General features: G+C 40.6%; 1 protein-coding gene across 4 annotated transcripts in view; it reads right to left on the bottom strand.

Moving 5' to 3' along the window:
• GREB1L (GREB1 like retinoic acid receptor coactivator) overlaps positions 1 to 20,723 on the bottom strand; it is a gene marked incomplete at both ends in the record, with an annotated part of 65,156 nt that extends 44,433 nt beyond the window's left edge. Inside the window, 6 exons of one of the 4 annotated variants that reach the window (XM_082014852.1) lie at positions 994 to 1,128; positions 4,576 to 4,698; positions 6,680 to 6,856; positions 9,526 to 9,702; positions 20,156 to 20,353; positions 20,567 to 20,723. In XM_082014852.1, the coding sequence (XP_081870978.1) occupies positions 994 to 1,128; positions 4,576 to 4,698; positions 6,680 to 6,856; positions 9,526 to 9,702; positions 20,156 to 20,353; positions 20,567 to 20,723 (967 nt within the window). Of the gene's footprint in view, positions 1 to 993; positions 1,129 to 4,575; positions 4,714 to 6,679; positions 6,857 to 9,525; positions 9,703 to 20,155; positions 20,354 to 20,554 lie in introns of all 4 variants that reach the window. The other 3 variants (XM_082014851.1, XM_082014850.1, XM_082014853.1) reach the window with 3 other exon arrangements.
• Between the last annotated feature and the right edge of the window lie 401 nt (positions 20,724 to 21,124).

Raw genomic sequence — 21,124 nt, forward strand, 5'->3', positions numbered from 1 at the left:
TGTAACGTGGAACCCTCCAGCCGCAGTCATTCAAATAAATTCAGGCACAAGGTTCTCAGGTTGCCAGTTAGCAAAATTTGAATAACATCACCTGCCCATTGTAAGCTCCCCATTTGTACTCTGAGTCAAAGATTTGATATGGACAGATATAGTGGATGTGGGTCAGTTACAGAAGTGGTTGAAATGGTGAGAAGTAATTTCAGCGCATGATCAATTCTTTTCCTTACACAAGTACGGAGGCAAAAAGGGTATTTTACAGAAAGAACTGTAAATGATTCATTAGATACAACTTAATAATATTATGTGTATATAACAATATATTGTGTAAAATAGCAGATATATCATGTATAAAATGTAATGCTCATGGGCATCTATAAACCAAATAAATTTATATTTTTTTCTTATTCAAGCATACTTTCCTGTAATAAGTGTGATAATTTTTTTTTTCATTGGCTAAAGGACTAACCAGCTAAATTAATAAACAATCAGAATATCACAACAGAGTACCAGTGAGGGACTTAGATGCCACATTTGAGGGTTCTAATTCATTAAGCACATGCTACAGAAATAAATAAGAAAACACAGATATTAAAATTCCTTTAAATGAGACTAAATTCCATTAAATGTATGTGGAGGAACTATATCTAGAAATGCAGAACAACACACAGCTCCCAGTTACTCAGGCAAGAATCAGTGTCATATCAAGAGGTGACTTTTACGCTCTCTTAGACATTTTTGCAGGAAGTGCAAAAAGGGATATGACATGCACTTTTACTAGAATGTCAAATCTGAAAGCCAAGGTGTGGCTCAGTTTGGGGACAGTAATGGCCATGGAAATTTTCTGTGCAGAGGACTGCAAGAATATGAGAGTTTTGGAGAATGATAGTGAATGTTTTTCTTTCCTTTTTCCACCAAAAAGATGACTCCCTATTTCTTGACTGTTAAGCTGGTAATTCCCTTGGCGCTCAGCTATCCTGGAAAGCAAAGCCATACCTGCAGCAAATGCCTTTCCTACGAGCTGTACTGACAAAGCCAGAGGCTTCACAATGTTCTTGTTCCGGGGTGGGTCTTGAGTTCCACTTAAGTTAACAGCAGAAGATGATTTTGCTGGACTGAATACTGAAGGATCTGAGAAAAGAAAGTTGTTTAATTAAGTCATGATTAAAAATTTTATATATATATATAAGTATGTGCATATATAATTTGTATTATATACACATGAAAGTCATACACATTTATGTAAGCTCATCTCTGCATATAAGGCAAACAATTTTTTTACACTCCTGAGAAATCATTATGTATCTGTATCTTCTAGGAGTTCTAACAAACATTTCATCGGCATTTCTACATAACCTCATGATCTGATGGATCTCTTTCACAATATTTTGTATTCACATACACACAAAACATATTTTAACTGTAGAAATGGCTATCTCATTGCTCTTCAAAACACCCCTGTGGGACAGGCAAGTAAACAGAGCTATCCCATGTTACAGAGGAGAAAGCTAAGGCAAAAAGCTTATGTGAGTTGCCCCCAGCAAGAATAGGGAGTAAGCACCGGAATAAGTCACCTAAAAAGGTTGTGGAAACTCCACCACCTGAGATTTTCAAGACCAAGTTATCAAACCTCTGTCAGACACAGCTGAGCTTGACTTAGATCAGAAAAAAGTATAAATACATAATCTCCTTACAGCACTACTGTCTATAAGGCTATGAAAAGTCTATGTCCAATTATAAGTTTGAGTAAGAAATGAAGGGTGTCTGAGGCCAAATTCTTTGCATGAATTAACAAAAGCAACTTCTTAGAGCAATTCACCAAGGTTGAAAAATATTAACCCTATTTTATAGATGGATAAACTGTAGAACAAACAAATTCTAATACTTGCCCAGTATAAAACTCGATCTGATTCCAAACCTCTCAGCATGCAGGCCTCTACTTTAACATCAGACCTTTAATATCTGCAATTTACTTCAAGAGAAATTTGACATTCAAGTGCTGATACACTGACAAATCCAAATTGTTACAACCAGGGTGAAAGAATACTAACTCAGCCTCTGTCTAGAAAGTAGTTTGCAACAAGTAGGCCAAGTAGGCTAAGTTCACCTACAGATGTCCTAGTAAAACAGCCAGGGAAAGAAAACAGAAGGCAAAGACCAACTTGATCTGCCAAATGCATTCACCCTCAGGCTACACACCATTTGGTGAAGGAGGGAGAAGAGAAGAGTCTGCTTTGCCAGACGGAGTAACTGAGATGGGGAACGAGCACAGAAGCCTTGGCTGCTGCTGCTCCTCGGGAAAACCTTGTCCATGTTCACAGGAAATACACTGAATGGCTAACAAAATAGACCACCAGCTCAGAAGCTTTGGAGGAAAACACTGGTCTCATTAAATATGATGTAGCAAATAAGTAGCGTTAAAGCTTTCTGCAAAGTAAACTTTCCAGAAGCTTTGGGGTTTTTTTCCTTCTCTCTAGTTCTAATCTATTTTCTTGACATGTTATCTATGAAGGCAGGTGTGGTTAGCATATGTTTAAACATCACACTGGTACCTAACCAGAACTCATAGTACTACCAGTTACTAAAATTGTTCATCTTTCTATTGTAAACCTTGTTTCTAGTAGCTTAACACCCTTTTTACACCTGAATTGAAGTTTTCCCTCGTGTGTCTGCCTAAAACTGAATTTTTGGTACTGTTCAAGGTTTCAGACATTTTTGCATTGCTAGTCATCTCTCCTCTGCGACAGAACTGCATCTTCCCACACCCTTTTGAAAGGGGGACTCGACAGCTGACTGTAACGTCATGGCCACTTTAACTATGGTATTTCAACATTCCCTTGAGCTCTAATTTCTATCACAAAATTACCATTTCAGTGCAGAACTCTCTCTGTGCCCATAACTGTCTACCTACAGGTGTCTTCTAGAACTTGGAGACTGAACTGCTCACTCAACAAGGGCAGGAAACAGAAATATTTACACAACTTTAAAAGGAAAAAAAGGGTATGAGCTGACAATAAGCTGCAAACAATTTCAGAAAGCAACTTGCTAATAAGTACTCCTCTTTTAAAGTAACTCGGAATTCAACTCGAAGTACGAGCAGCTATGCAGAGGCTAGGAGAGAACGAGTCAGACCTCCATCATAGGCGACACATGCCAGAATTCACGCCACTGAAAAAAGGTGCCCTCCCCCCTTCTCCCGGTCACAGGGGATTCATACGTATGCATGTGGAATTATCTTCACTGGAAGATAACAGTAGAGGGAGATGAAAAGGTTTTGACAACCGTGACCTAAGAGTACAAACAGTGACACACAGAAACACCAAGCAAACTGAAAATCGCAGTAGGTGATAAGGAGAAAGCAGTATATAAAACGTGTATCTATTAACTTGGCAGGTACAATAGAAGACAAAGCTGTGTAAATATTGGATCGCTTGTTGTTTCAAATAAATAGGTTCTCATGCATCTGCCCAGTTCTCATGGCAGGATCTGGAAGCCAAGGGATCATGCAATGAAATGCAGATGTTTAAACAACACTCTGATTTCATTTTCACCTAAGCCTAAAGCATACAGCTTCCTAAACAGAGACAGGGGTGACCAGCTGGGGAAAGTGTCTCTGAACATCCTGATCAGTGATTACAATTTCATAAGAATGCATATGCTCAGCTTTTGTTTGGTTGTGTGTTTTTTTTTAATATAGTTTGTAAGTGGAATAAGTATTTTAACAATCTTGGTTTTTCATCTGCGTTTCATACTCCTCTGAAGAAATAAATATTCTGTATGTACATATCAACCAATTACAACAACTAAAAGAAAGTTTTTCCTGTTTTTAATTTTTCAAGAAATAGCACACACAGACACAAAAACTTTTAACAACATAGACGAAGCTGCAATAAAGCAATGAGAAAAAAAGCTCAAAGAAAAGCACCTTGGCTATTTGCAATAAGACACATAAATGAAATTAAGATGCTGCTGCTTTGTCAGCCAATGTCCATTTCATTTTTAGTTTCTCCTTGTGTAAGTATGTCATTAATAGCTTTCTAGAACAGTTATGAGATGCATGCTAGCTCACGTAACACAAAACTGCTGTATGTGCATGGGGAAATTGTTATTCTAAGTACACCCTTGTGTGAAATAAAATTGATATAAATAAATAAATAAGCAAGAAAATAAATAAAAGCTGCCCCCCTAACCCCACTAAAGGAGATTTTTTTCCTTTTCAAGACAAATAACCTAATCTATATACTAAGCAAACACCTCCCTATAAATGTATAATTCAAGTTTTTTGAGATCCTTAAAAAAATTAAATGAAGCAAACACAGGGAGACACAGAATCAAATACATGAATCAAAAAATCTTTTAATACTTTTTAATCGACTGTTCTTACGAGGACTAAGCTAACCTTCAGCCTCACCTGGGTCTTAATCTTTCACAAAGCAAATTTTGAAAGGCATGCTCCCCGCTGTAATCTATACATGGCTTGAGGTAAATACCCAGCTGTTTACAGCATCGCTGAACCAACAATATCTGAGGTAACTTACCACCCCCAATGGTTATCTTTATAGCACTTTCAGCTCCTACCTGTCTGAGTGAACCCTGATTTGTATCCATTAGCTGATCCACCCTCTGGGGTCGTGGACGGTGACACCGAAGAATTTGGTTTAGCAGAGAGGCTAGCAGCAGATGATTGCCTGCTTCTACATTCTGCAAACGAAGCAGCTACAGTACATATTAACAAGGCCTGCCTTCCAGTAGCGACAGTTCAGCAATGCGGTGGCGAAAGGTGACAAAACATTAAAAGCATACATACAGCACGTACGACAAACAGTGGCAAATGGCAGCATTCAATGAAAATACGGCTCTTGCAGTTTAGTCAACTTTGTCTTCTAATTAAGAAAACCTCCCTGGGGGCCACTCGGAGAGCCAGGCAAATACAGACCAGATGCTGCAAAATGGCAGGAGCCCTCAGTTCGCAGTTTCCAAGAGATTTGAAGGTATTGGACATATCCCAGGAAACACTCGGTGACTTCTGTGCACAACCTTTATACAAACCGTCATATGTTGCCCTTTAAAAGGAAAAACTGTGCTGAAACCCAGGTTCTTAGTATGCCTCCACAAAACCTTCAGGGACATCTCAGTGCTGTGGGTGTCTGTCTGGATGAAAACTGAGCTGAGCGAGGAGAAAGTGACCTTAAATATTACACATTAATCTATTTTTTAAATTGAAATCTAATCAGATTTTGTTTGAAGAGAAGGGGGTGTTTAAGAGCATTTCTCTTCTTCTAATTAGACCTTTAATGTAAGTAAAGGGTGAAGGGTTACCAGACGGATGGTAGCAATATGGGGATAGAGCCTATCAAAGTATATGTCCAAGAGGTTGATTCTTGGTCAATTTTGTAAACTTTCATGGGTGCTCAAAACTCTTGCAATCACCATATAACCAAAAGCAACCCCCGTGTCTGCCTCTTCCACAAGTGCATTACACCTGACAGTGTTTACCAGGACACACACCAACCCCAACTGCATGAACATCAGGGAGGGGTTTCAGAAAAAGGATTCCAAAGTTAAAATAAGGTTTCCTTTTTCTGTACTTAGAACTTCAAAAAGAGACTACCAAATTAAATCTTTCTGTAGTTTCTGTGAAAAACGCTGCTGAAAAACATATCCACTCTAACATAGCAGATAATTACACTTGTAACGGAGAAAGCAGCTGAAGCCAGGATCCCTTTGAACCACTAACCAATACAGTACTATAATCACTCATACAGCTCGGTGATAACCATCTCTCTCTGGAGTCATGCTGCCATTCACATGAGGATGTGACTCTTCAGATGCGTGTCAGTCCTCCTGTGGAGCTTCTCCTCTCCTCACATCATCCTTTTTGGCAACACGCACCAGATCAAACCCTATCTTTACTGAGTGAGACCACAGCTGAGGAAGACAAGCAGTCTGCATATATACCAACTTAGTAGACAGACATAGGTAAATCATTCTCTCCTTGAGTCTTTGCATGGCTCTAGCTCCAAAAACCTGCATCCTCCAACAACAGACCCCATGGCTACCTTGCCCTGGGGTCACAAATGTCATCTCTTTAACACATAACAATACTGCACAGGCTGCTCCGGTAGAGGGTAAGCCCAAGTGTAAAACACACTGTAAACGGCAACAGTATGCAAGATTTCTCCTCTTCCCCTAAGTTCAGTGACCTGAGCTTTCTTAATCATATGGCGTGCTAGCTGTCCTCGGGTATTAGACAGATTGAATTGTACCTGCTAAGATGACTATCAGTGGAAAGCCAGTGTTGGAGCCCTGGCTGTGAGTCATCCTGCTTCAGGCACAGAACAGAATCAGCACACTGAGCAACCTTATTCCTTCTATCAAGGTGGCTGCACATCCCAAGAAGGGTAGATTTAGGGCTCCCACTGATAGCATAGGGAGATGGAGGAAGACAATTTACGGTTGCAAGGTTACCATTAGGACTTAAATAAACCTCTTATTTGGTTCAAAACTGGAAAAATCCAGACTTTGTTGAAATCAGTGGGAATTTTTCCTTCAAGCAGTAAAAAAAGTAATCTTCTACAGCTACTTTTGAATGCACACATTTTCAACAGCAGCTTTCAACTTTTCATTCAACATCACACTAATATAATAAAAAAAGATCTAAGCGAATGGGCACCTTAGTTACCTTTCCAGCAAATAAGAGGTCCCTTTGATAGTACACCTTGGGAGCTTCTTACTAGGTAGTACTTTAAGTGCTTCTGCTTCTTTGGCTGAGTGGTTAATTTCAGGTTGATATGATTGGAAAACTCTGTGAAGTATCGAAATCCTCTTTCTCCACAGCCTATACAATTCCCAGAAAATCCTGGAAGAATGAAGCAGAAGGTTTACATACAAAATGACTTGTGCTATCTGCTAGGAATAAGGCCACTTCAACCTACCTGCACATCCAGTTCAGAGCGACTGGAGGCCTCCAGACATATAGCTACTGTAGGTGCCCTGCTCTGCACACATGTGTCAGGAAGCAGCCAAACAGGCAGATTTTAGTCTTAGCTTTTCTGAAACTCTTTCATCTTTCTAAGTCATACTAACTTATGCCAAAATCCTACCACCAATTTTTCACTCTACACAGTGCAGAGAGGAATAACTACTTGAAGAGGCAGGGTGGCTATGATGGCCAGCTATAAAATTTTTATAAGGCTTCCTATTTAACTTTCACATTTCTACATTAAACACCATGGGTGCCAAGCTGCATGCTTCCCTCTCTCAAAACGAATTTCTCTTGAGACTCCTTATACAAGGCACTTCCCAGGTAAGCTGGATCTTAGAGCTTAAAAGTTTTAAAAGCAATCATTTAATGTCAAGATTTTCATGGCAAAAGTTAGGAATCCTTCAGAATGTTTTTTAAAAACCTAGAACCTCTCATAAAAGTAACATATTTAGGAATAACAGCAGAAGACTGCTTTTCTGCAACATTTTCAACATGGTTTCACATAAGGGAGTGAAATTTTGAGTTGAGATCTGCAGGACCCCAGCATCATTCACAACTATGTTAATGGCAGTGTTGCACATAGACAGGAACGGTCTAACATCTTCCAGAACAAAGCAGAGGGCATATTCTGAAATGGGCCTGCCTTAAAATCCTTGTTTGAATAAGCCCTCTATTATCTAATGCTGAACAATTAAAATCCCCTGGCTTATTTGCCACTCCACTCACCTATGAATCACTTTCAACCCTTAATGAAAAAAATTTTATATTCTTTCTGGAACATCAATAATTATTTATAATAGTGCTGGGCTGATGAGTACCTAATAGAAATGCTTTTTTTGGTGTTTTTTTTTTTTTTCCATTTACTGATCAGTTCAAGATCTGTAACAGAACCAATTTCTCATCCTCACTAGTTAATTATTTTCCACAACACCAAGCACCTGACAGAATACTGGTTCCTACACTTACCTGTCAACCAAATTTGTAGTTTTATGAAAAAGATATTCAGCCTTTTTGACAGAACGCATTTTCCATAAAACTCTTATTAATTAGGCCACTGTCTTTAGCTTTACTGTGCCTCATCATCATCTGTTACCATCCTGTTGCTGAGGATGCCAGAAGCAGATTTCTTCATCCCGTTTCTCCTGAGACTGAACTCTGAGTCCTTCCCTTCTCCCGTGCAACTTACAGGAATTATTGGTGCATCTCTATAGCTGTCAGAAACAGTCATCAGGGTCTCACAGAGCTAACGAGTCAATTCTTTGCTCCATAGGTACCAGTTACACAGTCCTAGAGGCATTTAAATATGTAACATCAGCAATGCCAGAGCAGAGTTGTGAGTCACTAGGCTCATTATCAAATGATATCAGAGATGATAGATGGATACAAACCTGGGGGAGGAGGAAGGCTTACCAACAAAAACAAGTAGTACCACATTTAATCAGACTAAACACCATCTGTCTGTCTCTCAGATACTTCTTACTGATCAACACTTGACACTTCCCCTGCTCAGTGGGGGAGCAGCCCCTCTGAGGATGGCAGTATATGCCAGATTACTCCACAATCCCACGTCCCCAACTGTACCCAGCAAGGGCACATCACACCACAGCTCCCATCTAACTCAGGCCAGTGGGATTTCTGCTGCAGGTCCAAAGGTTTACAGTGTGTAGTAGCATATTAAATGGGTTTAAGGGAGAAATAACATTAAAGCTCAGAAGTACAAAAAGGAGGTGTTTTCAACAGTTATGCCAAATATTGTTTAAATTCTGGTCCAAACTAGCAATGTAGTTAAATCAGGGTATTTATTCTTTATCGTAATTTCTTCCCTGTTGAAAGGTCTTTCTGAACATTTTCTAGGCAACACAATGACTGGAGGGAGAAATTAGACAGCAAATTCAAAACAGGCTAAAGGAGCCAAAATACATTAAATCACTTTTACTAGCCTGTTAAAACGTGTACCAGTTCTGAGCCAGGCAGGAAATCTAGGTGCACATACATTTGCCTTCAATCACCAAGAAGCATCCTTGTATGAAAATTTTAAAGCTCATAAAGGTAACCAATTATGACGTAAATGTGTTTTTTTTCCCCTATGTATTAGATTTTGAGAGGCAAACTGCCCTCAGAGCTCCTATTGAGAACAATGTTCCTGGTGGACCCAAGGGCAGAATTTCTCCCTTAATCCACATAAAAATAGATCGCTCATCTTCTACAGTTGCATGAGCATATTTCTTCTTAAATGAAAATGCTGTAAGCATCAATAGACATAAAGAGTATGTGGATAGTTCACATTTAGAATGCCAGGGCTGCAATTGACTTCTGCCCACACAGAAATCACAAAGATTCAATTGTGGTTAATTGTGGAATCAGGGACTTGTTTTAAAACGAGCTCTTAAGGCAGGTTGAGCTACAGATTTAATTTAATAAAAACAAGCCTGTCCTCAACATATTTCTAATAGAAGGTTATTAGCTGAAATGACTTCAGATAATTTTAAACTGACCTTTTTCTCTGAATTATTATGGCACAAAAAAAAAAAAAAATCTCTTACCTAAAAGTGCATTTTTTCCATGATCATCTGGCAAAAACCGCTTGTCAACAGCGCAGACCAGAATGTGCTCAGGAAGGTTGGGAGATTTGGCTCCTACTAACAGGAAGCCTGCTGGGATATCAATTTGCTCCATGCACAGAGATACTAACCGTAAATCCTTGCCTGCTTGACAAAAACCTACAAAACAAACCAAAACAAATGACAAATCTTCAAAAGATTTAATTTAATTTTCTTCTTTTTATCAGTTCCAAAAGCAAATGAGGCTTCAAAACTTGATGCTGAAACTGGGGGTTTTCATATATCCTTTTCAAGGGAAATAGAGGAAATGGAGATAGCATCTCATCGCATCCACTAGCTCAGGGTTTCAGAGACAAAAGATGAACATTATTTTAAAGAGATCCTGAACACATGCAGGCAGAGAAGTAAGTCTCTAAATTAGACTAAACATCAAATGGCTAAGAAACTCAATTTTTCAGAAACATTCAAAAATAAGAAGGAAAGTTTGTTATGTTGTCACAGAAAACAGCTCTTAAAACATGCCGAAGAATATTTTTTCTTTGCCAAATTTTAGTTCACAGTCTTTTCAAGAGAAACCATTTTCCTTTGTTGTTTGTAACAGGCTGGCATTGGTACATAAACATCACCAAGCAATACAACGGCATCATAAAAACTGAGGACTATAATACTGACTATAAAAGGAAAAAATATTTAAAAATCTAATTTTTAACTTGTCTATACATTTTAGGAATTCCAGCAAGCAAAAGATCAATTCACTGATGTTAGAGATGTACAGCATGTTTTCTGTAAGTCTCCAACCGAGTCTCTTGAAGTCTCAATGGACTGCGTGACTTCAAGTCTCCAATTAGTTTTTTTCCCCACTCAAATACACATATGCACACAAAATAAGAACATAATGCTGATTCTTGTGCTACTGGTCAATGTAAGGCTAAAGCCAGTGGCAGAAGAGAGCAAAACCTAGAACTGGAGAGAGCTTCTGCTCTTCCATGCCCTGCAGCGAGCAGGCGGCAGGCTGGGACACACAAAAACGCACCACAGGGTAGCCCAGAGCTGTGGCCGGGCACCGCAACGGGGCCCTTGCGAGCTCAGGACTCAGAGTGAGCTTGGCAGTCACCCACCTAGCAGCCACAGTGGGGATCTTCAAAAAGTTGGACAGGCCAGCTTAGGGCACTTCAAATCACAGAGCAATTATGGGACCTCTGGAGGCACCCATCTGCTCCAATCTTTTGCTTGTACCAAAATCAACTTCAAAGTTAAATCCTTTTGAGTAAGTAAATTAACAACATTCAAAGACTCTTCCATTAGCTTCAGCACTGGACTTACAGGGGTCACAATCACCCGTCACTTTTTAGTACAGCTCCATCATAATATTTTTCTTGAGCAATTTCTACTTTCAAGCAAGGAAATGACAGGTGTGAGAGAAAGCAACAGTCGTGTGGCTTCCTCCACAGGAAAGGATACGATCGCACCGGGCTTTCCGATTTCCCTGAGGAAGAAGTCAGTGAAAGCACTACCAAGTTTTATGAAGAACCAAACGATTATGTTGTGTTCCCCCCCAATTCTCAGTTCTCCAGCTGCAAGATCAGTGCTACAGTCTGGCCCCATACCTCTCCCAGCAGCAGCTCGTGGAACCCGCCTCTGTTTCAGGATGTCCAAAGACATCACACATTTATCCACTGACCATCTCTCTTTCACTTACAGCCATAGAAATATCACAACATAGACAACACATGCATGCATCTGCATGAATCAGTATTTCAAAAGAAAGAAAATAAAAATTAGGTGCCCTGTTTTAATATTATTGTTAAAAACAAACATATTGAACTGAATTTGAAATTATTGTAATATCTAGTAAGACTTCATCTGTTTACTTACACTTAATTTATTATTCAAGTAGTCCACAGCTGTTACAGAAATTGCAAAGAAAAGTCAAACTACTGGAGAAAGACACTGACATCTGGAAACACAATGTCATCGCAGCTTAACCAACAGCCACCTCAGCCATCATTAATATCTGCCTCTGCACTCTTACCTACTGCGCTAAACCCCTCAGTTTACAACTTCAGCAAAGATAGTGAAAACTAATGCTATTTTTGGTTTTTACCTCAGAACTGTACCAGGCAAAGAGCGTGCATAAAGCGGAACGCGCAGAGTCAGCCAGCATGAACTTCCTGGCGAGCAGCAGCTTGCTGAAAACAGGGTCCAGCACAGGTTCAGCCTTGTGCTTACACCCACAGCCTGCTGAACCAGTTCTTGGCTGAATAGTTTCTTCAGCTACTCAATCAGATCAGTTCCAGCAGCAGCTCCCTCGAGCTGAAAAGCTAGCTTGGAGTCACCCCTCACACACGCCTTCTTCCAGCCAACGAATTAAAATGAAGTGCCTAAAATTTTTATTTACAAATCAGCAGATTTTAGTAATAACTTACTGATAAGAAGGAACCTATATTTCAGGGGAAAAGCATTAAAACTGAGTATTTAAAGCAAAATTTACTCTTTTCTGATTAGATGCAATTTGATTTTAGTATGTTAAAGTCTTTTTAAGGCGTATTCCTTAGAAACGTATTGATCCTAATCAAATGGAAGGCTAGGTACCAGGGTAAGTATTATCTAGACTTTTCAATGCAATTTAGAAAGAAACAGTTGCAGATAAACATAGGAACAAAACTCACTAACATTCAAAATAGAATTTGCTTTTTCAAATGTTTATGCCATTTGAGTACTATTTCCAGAATTTTCAAAACTGGCCTTAAATATTTAGGCATTCAGTGAAATCCAAATAGCTGACATGCTTAGAAAATACCACTCTATATCTAGATTTAAAATAGAAAAATTAACCACTCCTGACAATGTGGGCAAACAGGAAATCTGTAGATAAGGATTATGAAACAGCAAGTGCGGTAAGATTACAAGACAGATTTAAACCTGTGCTTTAACACAATTACTCTTTAGCCTTTACTCTCTACCTAAAAATTTTCAGGAAATGCCCAGAAGCACAAACAGTGACTAAAAAGAGGCTTTTGAATTAATTGTTAGTAATAGCAATACTAGGACACCAAAGCAAGCAGCTTTTTCGTTGGCAATGTTGTTAACAGTTATGTTTCAATATAGATTTACTTTCAGAAAGAGCACAAGACATTGAGAGTGCTGAAGATCGTAGGAGAAACTTAGAGCCTCTTTGGATGCTTGAGGGTTTTGATGTCCCAGGGAGATGAAGCAATGTTCCAGCACTCCACAACATCTGAGACAGAAGCAAAGACTCTGGTATCATCCAGGCTAGGAGCAAAACAACTTCAGCTACACCTTGAGCAGCCGCATATCACCCTTCTGCATGAGTCCCCAGGGAGGAAGGTGCAGGAAAACCCTAAGGAAACCTACCACAACATCACAACATCTTAACAAGTTTATAAGCATTACTCGGTAACATCTTAGCAGTACCCATTGAAACAAACTGATGTATCTCAGTCTGCTATCACAGGCAACAGCAGCCTCTTGCCTGAGAGATGGTTCATCTGAATATATTTAATATTTCCCACCATTTAGGATATGTAGGACTGTACTGTAGAAATGCTGCATCCTGCCTAATCTGCAAACAATACCTAAGATTTACCCCCTGTATTGTCTCTTACTCCATCCAAAGTGCTCTCAGATCCCTTCCACGTTCCCCGTCCTCCACCTTGCACAATCTCCTCCAGCATCCTCCTCTGCTTTGGTTGGTGACATCTCTGGATCAGAGGTATGTATGTGTAGGCTGGCTGGCCAGCACATGCCTCTGTAATGTTCAGGCTGTGTAAGAGGAGGGCTATAATTACTTTTCCGCCCCAGGCAATGCTCATTTTGGGACACCGATGTCATCGAACCAGCTCCTGAAATTCAGTACCTTTAGGATCTCTGCCTCTCTGCCAAAAGTGGCTGAAAGCAGCTACCAGCTCTCTGACAAGACAGGAATCAGAGCTCACAGGCAACTGCCAAAACCTCGTTTTCTGAGGGAGCAAGACGAGTAATAGGACTGACACTAAAAGTAGTTTCCTCTGGCTCCCCTTCTGCAGAGGGGAGAGGGATCCCGATGGGCGAGCAGCAAGAGGGGAAGCACACAGACCCTCAGAGCCCCCGCGGACTCTCCTCTCATTTACCCAACAGCGGCAGCAAGAGAGCCAGGGAGGGCTGTGGAGCTTATCCAGATACAGCTGGGGCTCACTTCCACCAGGACGTACGGGGAGAATGCAAATCTGCTTCTGTGCAGTAAAAGTCTTGAATTTTCCCTCAGACAAGCAGTTGGTATGTTCAAGAGTTCTTCCTTATCCTTCCTTCCCTTGGCTTTTGGGGCTGCAAATCACTCTTTGAGTTTTAAATTCCTGCTGCTTTTTTGAACTAAATGACAAAATTCCACATAAGAAACATTAATTTAGAAGCAAGTAACTGACTGTAGGGAGAGGAAGGAGGGATTAACCCTTTTCTCTGCTATATTTATATATATAAAATTGCATTTTTCTAACTAGCAAGCAACACAGAGACCCCAAACTTTGTTTTGCATGATTTTGCATAAATATTTAATTATCTGTGAGAGGTAACCATTTCCACATTAGGAAAGGCACAACATGATGTCTCTATACAAGCAGAACTTGGGCTGTCCATGTTCAAGATTTAGAACATGCAAAATCCATTTATATCTTAGCTATTTATTTATAATTGAGTTTGCACCTAAATATCTATGTCAAGCAGCACTAACACTTACAACTCTCAAGAATAAAAAATGGCACTTCAGTGTCACATTTACCTGCGCACCTTTTCTGGACATCTACGCGTGAAGAGGAGAAAACCCATGAGCCACTAAAACAAACCGGTTTCTCTTTATGAAATTGTTTATCAATGTGTAATTATAAAAAGTAAAACCACACAGCTAAGCTGTTCCATTGAAAAGCCATCTTCCCACAGGATCTCAGGTTTGTTTTAAATAAAGAACGGGCATTTATATTCCGATTAGAGATTTGCAAATACCAAGAGTAGTCACAAAAAAGAATAATGAATAGCTTTTACAGACATTATCTGCATTTCTTTGAAAGAAAAGTCATTTGTTTTTGTTTCTGAGAAGCACACTTGCATTCTTCAACATCACTTCATTTAAATTAACCCAGTCCCATCTTCCTGAAAATGAAAATGTATCCCCACAACAGTCAGCACCTAGAAGTGCCGGAATCGTCTTAAAAATGAAATTTGTATATATTTTCCCTTTCCCCACCAGTAAAAAGAAGCAGTTTCAACATGAGGTACCAGCCCCTTGTGGTACTGCAATAAATGGGGTATTTGCATAAGGAATTAGCTTCCAAGAATTACATATGAATTACTGGTCACTGTCACTTGCTATTGTAACTTCACAGTAACTGATCAGGTGTTAAGTACCTGCTTACCTAATTGCTTCTGAAACTGCCTTGGCCCTTCTTTAAGCATCAGGTAAATTGAGGATTTACTAACAAAAGAAAGGTGCTACTATTGTGTTTCCCACAGCTTGCATAAAATGCTATTCCACAAATTAGAAATAGCGTCTTTTAAAGCTACAGCAAACAAGTGGTTCAGAACAGTTTCTTGTATAATTTTCCTGCATATTTCAGGTACCTGTATGAACATAAAGACCTTATTTTCGTGTAATGGGTAAGTTAGTTACAAAAGTTTGTGCTGAGCAGAAAAAAAAGCCCTTGAAAATAACTGAATCCCCCAAATACCACTGGGGGAGCAAAGTCTTTACTTTTATGAATACTAGTAAGGGTCAATGGCAAATGCATTTGCTCTTTCCAATGGGCTAGCAAAAGAGTTAAGGGATCTAATATAATGGCCAGCTAAGAAGGAACATCCAACAAACTGTCACTTGTGAGGCACTTATTTTTTTAACTGATGAATAAAGGCATTAAGATCTACTTTCTGCACCCACATGACTGACAACTCATCCATTTGAATAAAAGAACAAGTCACCACAGAAAATAGTATGATGGCTATAGCATAAATCCTGAATTCAGGAAAAGCAAGCAGCATAAATACCTTAAAAGGGGAAAAGGTTTCACCCCATCTGTGCCAAAAGGTGGGAGATGGGTTTTACAGCAAGCGGAGCTATGAACTGCAGGTTCTAGTACCAATATTTTGCTCTTCAACAAGCAGTTAAATACATGCTTAGTTTAAAGCATCCAAACACTTACAGTGACTTCAATTAGTTTATCGGTATTATTTAAGATTTTCCTAATGTTATTTATCTTTGTAATTAAATAACTAAGATAAAGAATGTAAACAATAGCAGAAATCCTATCTTACATGTCTGGAAGGGCATATTCATGAGATGAAAGATGAGCTATCAGATTAATATCTTACTAAGATACGGTCTGCAGCATGCATGTTTGGGAACCTGGGTGTTTTAAACACTTACATAAAACTGTCCTAACAGATCATTAGCAGTATTTTAAAAAATGTGTTTTCCTTTCCTTTTCCAGATACAAACCCGCTGCTCTCTCAAATTAGCTCCTTGAGAACAACATTGAAGAGTGAGACAGATTTTGTAAATTCAGAATGGTAAACTTGACAAAAACTAATGAACAATCCTAAAATTCTGTGGCTGCAACATAGGAAACTTTCTTCTAGGGTCCTCTGATCATAGAAGACTTCTAGATAAAATCAAAACACAGAACTGCCCCTGGAAGGTCATCTTTTTCCAGGACATACTAAAAAGCATAATATTATGTACATATACGAGCATATAATTACATGTATTATTCAACTATAGCGTAACTAGGCATAACCCTGTGACATGCAGCATGCAGCCACACACAGAGGTCTGTACTGCAGTGAGCGCTCGACAGCTGAGCACCTCCCGTCAGTGCCACGTCGGGCACGGCAGCCTTACGAAGCAATACTGAGCAGGGGCGGCAAAGGCACTGGCTAACATGGAGCAGCGTGCACGTGGATGAAAGGTCACCTCTCAAGCAAAGACATGGACATTTAACTGGAAACTCACAACTAACATTTCTGCCTGGATGTGCAAGTGCAACCAGGGACCACCAGAACGTGTGAGTGAGACTGAGAAAGATCTCGATGTCATGGAAAGAGCTCTTTCGCAACTGAATGAATGGTGGCCTCGGAGCCAGATAAGGTTTTGAGCCCTACTCCTGCTACTGGCAGGCTGGTCCAGAACTGTGTCACCAGTAATTTAAGAATCCTAAACCTTTAACCTGAATGCATTCACAACCATTTTATGCACCCATTAGACTTCCACAGGGCCCTGTTGGCATGACTGGCTCTTCTCCCTCCTTAGTGTTTTATCCTTGATATATTTTCCACAAAATTAGAAAGGCAAAAGCCCAGCTAGAACTCAATCTGGCCACAGTTGTAAAGGATAACAAAAAATGCTTTTACAAATATATCAACAACAAAGAGAAAGCCAAGGAGAATCTCCATCCCTTACTGGATATGGGGGGGAACACTGTCACCAAGGATGGGGAAAAGGCTGAGGTACTTAATGACTTCTTTGCCTCAGTCTTTAATAGCCAGACCAGGTATCCTCAGGGTATTCAGTCCCCTGAGCTGGAAGACAGGGATGGAGAGCACAATAAACTCCTCATAATCCAGCAGGAAACAGTTAAGGACCTGCTATGTCAGCTGGACACCCACAAGTCTATGGGGCCTGATGGGATCCACCCGAGAGTACTGAGAGAGCTGGCGGAGGAGCTTGCCAAGCCACTCTCCATCATGTATCAGCAGTCCTGATTAACAGAGGAGGTCCCAGATGACTGAAGGCTTGCCAATGTGACACTCATCTACGAGAAGGGCCAGAAGGAGGATCCTGGGAAGTACAGGCCTGTCAGCATGACCTCGGTACTGGAGAAGATTATGGAAAGGTTCAGCTTGAGAGTGCTCACACGGCATGTGCAGGACAACCAAGGGATCAGGCCCAGCCAGCACAGGTTAATGAAAGGCAGGTCCTGCTTGACCAACCTGATCTCCTTCTATGACCAGGTGACCCGCCTAGTGGATGAGGGAAAGACTGCGGATGTTGTCTACCTGGACTTTAGTAAAGCCTTTGACAGCGTCTCCCACAGCATTCTCCTGGAGAAACTGGCGGCTCGTGGCTTAGACAGGTTTACTCTTCGCTGGGTGAGGAACTGGCTGGATGGCCGAGCCCAGAGAGTTGTGGTGAACGGCGTTAAATCCGGCTGGCAGCCGGTCACACACGGTGCTCCCCAGGGCTCGGTTCTGAGGCCGGTCTTGTACAGTATCTTTATCGATGGGGATCAAGTGCTCCCTCAGTAAGTTTGCAGATGACACCAAGTTGGGTGGGAGTGTTGATCTGCTCGAAGGCAGAAAGGCTCTGCAGAGGGATCTGGACAAGCTGGATCAATGGGCCGAGGACAACTGTATGAGGTTTAATAAGGCCAAGTGCAGGGTCCTGCACTTTGGTCACAACAACCCCATGCAACGCTACAGGCTTGGCGAAGAGTGGCTGGAGAGCTGCCCGGTGGAAAAGGACCTGGGGGTGCTGGTTGACAGCCGGCTGAATATGAGCCAGCAATGTGCCCAGGTGGCCAAGAAGGCCAACAGCATCCTGGCCTGTATCAGCAATAGTCTGGCCAGCAGGAGTAGGGAAGTGTCTGTACCTCTGTACTCGGCACTGGTGAGGCCGCACCTCAAATACTGTGTTCAGTTTTGGGCTCCTCACTACAAGAAAGACGTTGATGTGCTCAAGCGTGTCCAGAGAAGGGCAACAAAGGTGGTGAGGGGTCTGGAGCACAAGTCTTATGAGGAGCGGCTGAGGGAACTGGGGTTGTTTAGTCTGGAGAAGAGCAGGCTGAGGGGAAACCTCATGGCTCTGTACAACTACCTGAAAGGGGGTTGTGGCGAGGTGGGTGTTGGTCTCTCCTCTCAAGTAACTAGTGATAGGACGAGAGGAAATGGCCTCAAGTTGCGCCAGGGGAGGTTTAGACTAGATATTAGGAAAAATTTCTTTCCTGAGAGAGTGGTCAAGCATTGGAACAGGCTGCCCAGGGAGGTGGTGGAGTCACCATCACTGGAAGTGTTCAAAAAACGTGTAGACATGGCACTTCAGGATATGGTTTAGTGGGCATGATGGTGTTGGGTTGTTGGTTGGACTTGATGGTCTTAAAGGTCTTTTCCAACCTTAATGATTCCATGATTCTGTGATTTACAAGGTGTAAGCATATGCCATCTCAGCTTTCCTCCTGGTAGGCAAAGAGCCTACCTCAGATAGAACTCCTTCCTCTTACTATCCTCTTGGTTCTCCTCTGCATCCCACACAGTTTATTTTACATTTCTTTAACAAAAGTGATCAGAACTGTTCCTGCTCTCCACAGGAGATTTTACAGCCTTTACTGATACTTGTCCTCAATTTAGAATACCTTCCTAGGAATACATTGCTTTATACTTTCTCCTTCTCTGTTCCTACCAATTTACAAGCCTCCAAAGGAGAGCAACCACAATTCTGTGTGAATAACAAATTCTCCCAAGAATATTCCCCATCTTCCCATAGCAGTCAGCCTTTCTATTCTTTGTATTACAAAGAACAGGAGGTACATTGCTATGGAGAGTAAACGTGCTTATATGAGCTGTGTTCAGAAGGGGTAAAGGCAAAAACATCAACATTTGCCACCAATTATCCCTCCAAAATATCAAAGGATTACCAGTCAGTAGTATTTACTTCTACCACCGCAAATAACTATACACTATAACAAGGTACAAAACCATTCTACAAATTACAACTTTTTATGACCTCTGCACAAGGAAGCCCATAATTCAGGAAGATACTGAATAAAATGTCAAGAATGCGTTTTGGACCTGGTAGGAAGGGTTGTTTGTTTCCAAGGCTTTGAGGGGGGTGGCAGTTGTTTTTAAGAGAAGCATGTCTAATAAATATGAATAGATCTTCCTTCTTTAATGAAGTTAAGTCTTCAGAATAGCACAATTATGAGATCAGATAAGCCAGTTACATCAAGTTTGCTTGGTCTAATAGTTATATTCATAATGATCCGACCCTTTCTTTAACACATTTAAAAACCAAACAAAAACAGTACTGTCAAAAACTTTGCTTATCTGAAACAGCCAGGACAGCTCAGGGTAAACTAGCAATGGCCAGCAGGCAGTTGGCAAAGAAAAAAATAGACAAGCTTCCACTACCATCCCTCTTATCCTCTTGGCAGCAGAAGGAACACCAAGTCTCTTCTCCATTTTCTCTCTCCGAATTCTTCCTTCTGCCCATGGAAGCAACTAAATCCAGCTTTGCCAATGTTTCTAAGAATAATTTAGGGATACACTGAGAACCAGCCATACTGACGCTGACTTAAGCAACTTCTTTGAGGACAGTAAACCAATTATGACCAAAGATAACCGGGGCTTTAAGAAACTAATAAAGTGTCACAGCAAGACTTAGACTCTGCTTTCAAATAATGCATTACATTTTATGTCCTGAAACAAGTTTTCTTATTCCATATTTTCTCAGATTTAAGGCTTTGACTATAAACTGCATTTCCAGACTTCCTAGCTCAAGAGTTTCTAACTGTAGAGACTATGCATTATACTGATACTTAGTTGTAATGATCACACATGTAAGAGAATGGACACCAACCATCAGTAGTGCAAGACCCTTCCGGGGCAGGTTTTTGTGAATACGGGATTGGTGGACTGCTTGAATCTGACATGTCTTCATCCTCTTCTTCATCTTCCATTTCATTAACAGTTTGGTTGGTAGAAAAGTCCAGGTTTCCATTTTGTGAATAGCGATGTACTAACTCTTTATCCAACTCTTCTACCTTTGGCTTCACATCTGAGCAAGAATAAAAAAATAAAATACACTTTTCATCAGTATTTCTATTTAGCAACTTTTAAAATAACCAGCATGCCATTCTTTCTCCTTAATTAGGCCCAAGAGTCACACAATGAACTGCTGTGTAGCTTTTTGTTTTTTTAATGAAACATATCCCACCCTTTTCTCACACAGAAAAACAACAATTGAAATGTGCCATACTTTCATGGTTACCTTCCGGCAAGAAAGGAGGCTGGTCAGGATCCAGGTACAGCTGTGAGAAGATTGGCCGTGGGACAACGCTGCTACATCTCAGAGAAGCTTCTATAGAGTTATGAAGAGCTTCTTCAAAACGGGCAGATTTTAGTTGCCCTGCATATGAATTCCCCATGATCTAAAAAACACAAAGAAAACATCTGATAAGGGGGTGGGAAAACGCACATGCAGACCATTTACAAATGAAGAGTGAGGTCTTACTAACGACCACCATGACCGTGATATAAAGTTAGTAAGAAAGTATGCTATGAAAATAACACCTCTAACTAGTACTACATGTTCACATTTCTCTCTCAATCTGGTAGACTGTGTCCTCTTGTTTCAGTAACAGCTTTTAGCACATTTCCAACACATTGCTTTGTGTATTATGCATACATGGCCTCTCAACAGCCTCAAGAACCTGCCTGGTCTAGAATTTAATGAAGGGTGGATAAAATCATTATTACTGTATTTTTGCGGGTTTTCAGAGTGGACTGCAGAAGAGTATGTAACACAGAAAATTAAAAACGTCAAGTT

Source organism: Phaethon aethereus, assembly GCF_964289735.1.
Source record: "Phaethon aethereus genome assembly, chromosome: 2".
NCBI classification, from domain to species: Eukaryota; Metazoa; Chordata; class Aves; order Phaethontiformes; family Phaethontidae; genus Phaethon; species Phaethon aethereus.